We start from the raw sequence: 6,004 nt of genomic DNA, 5'->3' as shown, positions 1-6,004 counted from the left end.
AGTGAGAGGAAAATAATGGACTGATGTTGCTTCAAATCTCATTGTCTTCCCAAGACTCTTTACTTTTCTTAGACACAGTCTATCCCATCACAGACTGCAGAGTCCTCTTCTAAGGTACCTTCAAAAAGCAAAAAAGTCTCATTCTCACAAGGTGACCTACGCTTAAGATGAAAAAATAAAGATAAAAAAATCTAGAAATTAAAGGTTTATGAAAAATTTTACTTTTTCTACTTGATTTCATTTCCTAAGGTTTTAATCGATCCCTAAGATTCTACCGATTTCAATATGATTCGAACAGAAATTAATAGAGGTTGACCTTGTTCCTCAGAGTTTTTAAACCTTGATCCTTACATAAGATTTATGAAGGTGATGAGGAATGCCAGATCAAAATCTGACGTAGGAAATGTATCTTTGCATGTGTTAGAGGACTTGCAACAGTCAAAAGACGGGTTTCGAATTTCCTCTTTAATTCAAAACCTATAGAGTGGCTAAACTATTTACCTTGCCTCCTTTTTACAATATCATTTCACAGATCAATGCGCATAGAATACTCACACCTTTTAAAACCTTAATATGTCAGAATCATTCAATCAAAGAATCTGCATATCCAATTTGTTAGAGGACATGCGAATGGACCAGAATGCCCTGACTTAAAAGTTGGAATAATGATTATTTTGTCAATTAACTCTCTTGCTGGCCTTGCACTCAAAACCAGACATTCTCAAGTTGCTATCAACCGGTCATTATTGAAGCTCCACTCAGCACATCCACACCCACATCCACTTAATGATCTATAAATGTTCCTCTTTCTCAAGCATAGTCCTTCATTTGGTCTGATTTTGATTTCTTGAATTCCTGATATCTCTCTGTTCTCTCTTTTAGAAGTTTGTTTCACACGGTAGAGATGCAGATTTGTACTAACCTTGCAACATAAATCATGGAAGATCATCTCAGGTTTTAGTCCTTTATGACTTACATGAGTAAATTTTGGCAGTTGGTCTCCTAGTTGGACTGGGGTTCACACTTGATAGATTGACTTCTTTGGTTAGCTGGGCTTCTCTCATTGGGAAGTGAGCCTTAGATTCTTTTCTTCACGAAACCTCTCTTCTTTCATCTTTCCCAATGATGCAGATTGACTTCTAGTCAGTCTCTCTCTCTCTCTCTCTCTCTAACTGCAAGTTTGGCTTCTTCAGTGAGGACAATTTGTGGTTAAGCCATTGGTGGGCATATGGGGAAGCTGAGTTTTGGCTGGATGTTGGATATTCTCTGTCTCTCTCCTGGCTCAAACTCATCTTGCTTTTGCATAAACTCCTTGGGCTGTAAAGATGAGTCTGAGAGAAGGTCACTTATTCCAAGTAATGGAGGACAGTTGGTGAAGTTGAGGGATTTTATTGATGGGAATCAGTCTTTGGCTTTTCACTTGAAGCCCAAGGTATGTATTTGACTATCTCTATCTAAATGCTTGAGATAGATCATGGCCTCATCCCTTTATCTTTAATGTCTATTGAGTTTCTCTTAATGGGTTGTTGCAGACAGTTGTGTTAAGGGTTTCCATGCATTGCAATGGTTGTGCAAGAAAAGTTAAGAAACACATCTCCAAGATGGAAGGTATGTAAAATGGTCTCTACTCCTTGGAGGATTCTCATATATCCCTTCAACATTTTAAGAATCTGTTCAGAAGTTGCTCCTCTCTCTCTCTCTCTCTCTCTCTCTCTCTCTCTCTCTCTCTCTCTCTCTCTAAATTTAAATTTACAGGAGTAACCTCATTTGAAGTAGACTTGGAAAGCAAGAAGGTGGTGGTGATAGGTGATATTCTTCCATTTGAAGTGTTGGAGAGTGTCTCAAAGGTGAAGACTGCAGAGCTCTGGGCTTCTTCTTTATCTAAGGAAGTAGAGCCAGAAAGAGAAATGATTTAGGTTTCATTTATTAACAATGTAATTAAAAGAATGATAGCTAGAAGCATTGTGTGGGTTGTGGTTCCTCATCTTTTGATGCTTATGACATCAAAGTGAGCAACAACATGGTTGCAGGACTGTGTAATAAACAAGTCCAGCAGTCCATACTTCATACTTGGTTCTATAGTAAGCCTTTCATTGGTGGTCTTCTTCCATTTCTCTTTTCATTTATTGTATACAAATGTGGTTAATTTTTTTATTTTATTTTATTTTATTTTTTGGTGGGGGGTGGGGGGTGGGGTGTTGTCCTTACTCCATTTGAGTACGGTTGATCCTTTTCTTTTTTTATTTAATTTTCTCTGATATTGGGCCTGGGGATCTGCTGGTTCACAAGACTCAAGTCTTGTCACTCTAGCTATATTGCACGTACATTGAGATCCCAATTCCCAACAGTTGCTTAGATCCACTTGGATTATAGTAGTAAATGGGCTAGGCTATGCAGATGGGCTTAGGAGAGTGGAGAAGTACTGTAGGCCCAAGTTTAGAGTGCACTTTTAATCATGAAGGTGAAAAATGGTTCATACTTGGGCCCATTGGAGGAACATGCTCACCTTAAAAGGGTGTAAACCCCGTGCATGAGACTTCCGCCACTGCGACTTTAGGGAGGGTCCTAATATATTCAAAGTTGCTCTTGTTCATGGATAAGATGTTTTCCAACTCCAATATGTGAACATTAGATCCCAATGGAACAATCTTGCCATTGCACAAGGCTCACAAAATGGTGGTCTGGTCATGAAACTAGTACAAGTTATGCTTGATCAACATTCTACCAAAAAAAAAATGCATGATCTACATTTAGCGCTTAAAAAAAATTAGCAAATTTTTTTTTCATGGAGAATCTTTCATCGAGGGTGTCATCTCTGCCTTAAATATGTTATTGTCACTATTGCAAGAGTTCTACACTTCCATTCAACCACTAGAATCGTGTATTAAGAAATTCTCTCTTCACCAAAAGTGAAAGAAAACTTGATTAAAAAAAAAAAATTTATAAATTATAAAAAGAAAAAAATATTTAAAAATTACACCACTTGATGGATAATATTCTCCAAAGGCTCTTTGCCACAATGTGGTACAATTATGCAAAGCACCAAAATGTCCAAGAATTCCCTTCGTTTTTCTAGGAGATTAGCATTTCTCCTTTCTTTTTTCCTTTCTTTTCTTTTTTTTTTTTTTTTTTTTTTTTAGTCTACCGTTCTTTATTGACTTTTAAAACTTCTAAAATGATTCTCCTTTTTTTTATTATTATTATCAAATGGCTGAGCCTTGACCATGAGACTTGACCACCTCCCCCACCCCCTCCCTCCCCCGCGTTTTCTACAGAACTTTTCAAACTCTTGATTTTCTCCATCTGTCAAGCTGACGTCTAGTCCCATTCCCGCGGGTTCCCATTTTTCTGGGTAAAAGTAGGTGTGAGGTGGTGGAGAGAGACTTGGGCTTGGTTGACCTTGGGCCAATAAGACCCAACTCATTTTTCTTGGAATGGGTTGGGCTTTCCTATCCGTGGGCTTGGCTGGGGTTTAGAATTACATAGTCAATAATCATACATCTCTCTCTCTCTTTGTGCGCGCTCACGCGCATGTGTGCACGCGTGTCAGTTTATATATGTTTGTGGAATGGTTCCTTAGATCTAAATACATCGTTCTAATGTATGTCACCTCTCATTTTCCCTTCTCATTTCTTACACAATCTCAATTATTTGTAATATTTTTCGTTTTTTGGTAATATAAATTTGAAATATATAATTAACAACTCAACCCCAATAACCTTGCACAATATTGTCCTCTTTGGTCCATGGGCCTCAAGGCTTTAACACGCGTTGTGCAATGTTAAGGAGGCTAGATGTTATCAACTAGTCCAGTAATCTTTCCCTAGGTGATGTGAGACTAAAGTTTGCACACCCTCACGGATCTTCCAAACTCCCTGGTACTTGCTGTATTTTTAGTGGGGACACCTCACCGATCTCCTTGGCGGGTTTAATACTTGTCGTATTCTTAGGTGTCACAACTTCTCTCATTCGGCATAATGTCCCCGTTGTGGCCCCATACTCTGTCGGGGTTTGCGTTGATACTATTTGTAATGCCCCAACCTCATTAACCTTACACAATATTGTCCTCTTTGGCTCATTGGCGTCAAGGCTTTTGGTGATTGATCATGTGTGTTTCCCCTTATGTTATGGGTGTTAGCAATCTATTTCCTTTAATGCCATGGTTTTAAGTATCGGTGCGTATCGTGCCGTATCGGTAGGTATCGGCATGATACATACCGATACGTATCATGAATTTAAAAACCCTTATGTATCGATACGTATCATACGATACACACCGATACGCACCGATACGCATCGATACTCACCGATACGTACCGATACTCTATGAAAAAATCAAAATTGAAGTGAAATGTACGTTTTGGTATGTATCGGTACGTATCGGTATGTATCGATACGTATCGGTGCGTATCGGTATGTATCGACCGATACACACCGATACGTACCGATATGGTCATAAAATGGCCAAAATGGGTAATTTTTTAGAAAAACATAATTTTTTGAGGTGTTTTTGTTCCAAAGTTGCTGCCAACCATTTTTCTCTCTAACTAAAGTGGAAATCAAGGTTGGAAACAACGATTTTATATTTATGGGACAATTACAAACCTTGGATTCTTAGTGCGATACTCTCAATTTACTGTTTATGCATAATACATGTTATATATAACTTTTTTTAACTATTTTTTTTATGCAAATGTGTATAAAAAAGTGTTTCCTATCCATTTATGTGCGTATATTTAGCGTATCTTAGCGTATCTCCGATACGATACGATACATTCCGATACGTATCTTAATTTTGACCAACCAATACGACGACCGATACCGATACTTTAATCCTTGCTTAATGCCGACTAAAGAATAATAAAAAGAGATGATTTCTAAATGATAATGTCTTATTCAAAGTGTTTCAACAAAAAAAAAAAAACGTCTCATTGAAAGTGCTATTTGAGGATAACTAATGGAGTTTGTTTTTAACTATTGTTTTGTTTGATTGTTTGATCAACGGTGTGCTCTTCCTATTTTCCTTTTATTAGGTTGTCAAGCTTAACCTATTATTTTGACACTATAAATGAATAGAAAGAGGCATGTGTTGCAGTGGAGTTTGAGGGCGACTCAAAGTTTTCTTTTAACTTATTTTTACTTTTAGTAGATGATTGTAGTAAGGAGCTACTTTATGTAAATTTTGATAGAATGATTTTAATTTGTGGATATACCTTAGATTGCCTTCATTAGGGTTTAGTTGAGATTTAAGCTTTATGATTTAATAATTTTGTTTAGACTTGAATTTGATGAGTTTTTACTATGTTTGATTTTCCCAATGTTTAACGTTGTTTGATCAACGCCCATGAGGGTTGTACCCTCACCTGTCTAGCTTGTGATAAAACTGCCTAAGTTTAAGAACCTAGGAAATCCTACTAATGTTTTATGGTCTTTTGTTGGACAGAAAAAAGAAGAAGTCCGGTTCAGTTTGATCGTTTCTTTATGTTTTTCTCATGGGTAATTATTGTTGTCATACATGGCTAATTTATATCATATCTTCTCTATCCAATGATCGCTTGCACAATATAGTTGTCACACATAGCCAAAATAAGTGTCTTGTAAGGTTTGACAAAGTAATAGACACACAATTTGATTGTTGAAAACATGGTCAAATATAAATCATGCATTTTTTGATTTGACCCTTGGTCTCGTTTCACTTCTACATATTAATACAAGGGAGAAGGAATCTGTATGCTACCATCAATTAGTAGTCTCAAAAGATATAACCCTTGTGAACCTCACATTTTCAAAATCATATCCCTCAAAAAAAAATTTTTTTTTTCATTAAAAAAAAAAAAAAAAGAATAAGACCAAACCAGCCTGCCCTCAAACCCGATAGGATCGAGCCTCGGCTAACCGTTGGTAACCCAGGCTGGGCTTAGATTGTTTTGAAAATTCCAGATTCAACTGGGCCCGGTTGTTCTTGGGTGCGTTGTGGAATCTTATGTGGGGGACGGGGGGTCTT

The 6,004-nt window shown here is 37.2% G+C and overlaps 1 protein-coding gene across 1 annotated transcript; it reads left to right on the top strand.

Moving 5' to 3' along the window:
• The first annotated feature begins 832 nt into the window (after window positions 1–832).
• Window positions 833–2,110, top strand: LOC122058478 (heavy metal-associated isoprenylated plant protein 45-like). Its single transcript, XM_042621173.1, has 3 exons — window positions 833–1,432; window positions 1,533–1,608; window positions 1,756–2,110. Exons 1-3 carry the CDS (start codon window positions 1,229–1,231, stop codon window positions 1,914–1,916), a joined length of 441 nt encoding a protein of 146 aa, XP_042477107.1. The 5' UTR covers window positions 833–1,228; the 3' UTR covers window positions 1,917–2,110.
• Window positions 2,111–6,004: the final 3,894 nt, after the last annotated feature.

This window comes from Macadamia integrifolia, chromosome 12 (assembly GCF_013358625.1).
Source record: "Macadamia integrifolia cultivar HAES 741 chromosome 12, SCU_Mint_v3, whole genome shotgun sequence".
Taxonomy (NCBI): domain Eukaryota; kingdom Viridiplantae; phylum Streptophyta; class Magnoliopsida; order Proteales; family Proteaceae; genus Macadamia; species Macadamia integrifolia.
This window is presented reverse-complemented; position numbering and strand designations above follow the sequence as displayed.

What these genes read in the sequence shown, in the direction of transcription:
- LOC122058478 (XM_042621173.1), top strand. Translation starts at nt 1,229, where the DNA reads ATGGGGAAGCTGAGTTTTGGCTGGATGTTGGATATTCTCTGTCTCTCT. An exon ending in CTTTTCACTTGAAGCCCAAG is followed by an intron (nt 1,433 to 1,532) that starts GTATGTATTTGA and finishes GGGTTGTTGCAG; the next exon opens with ACAGTTGTGTTAAGGGTTTC. An exon ending in ACACATCTCCAAGATGGAAG is followed by an intron (nt 1,609 to 1,755) that starts GTATGTAAAATG and finishes TTAAATTTACAG; the next exon opens with GAGTAACCTCATTTGAAGTA.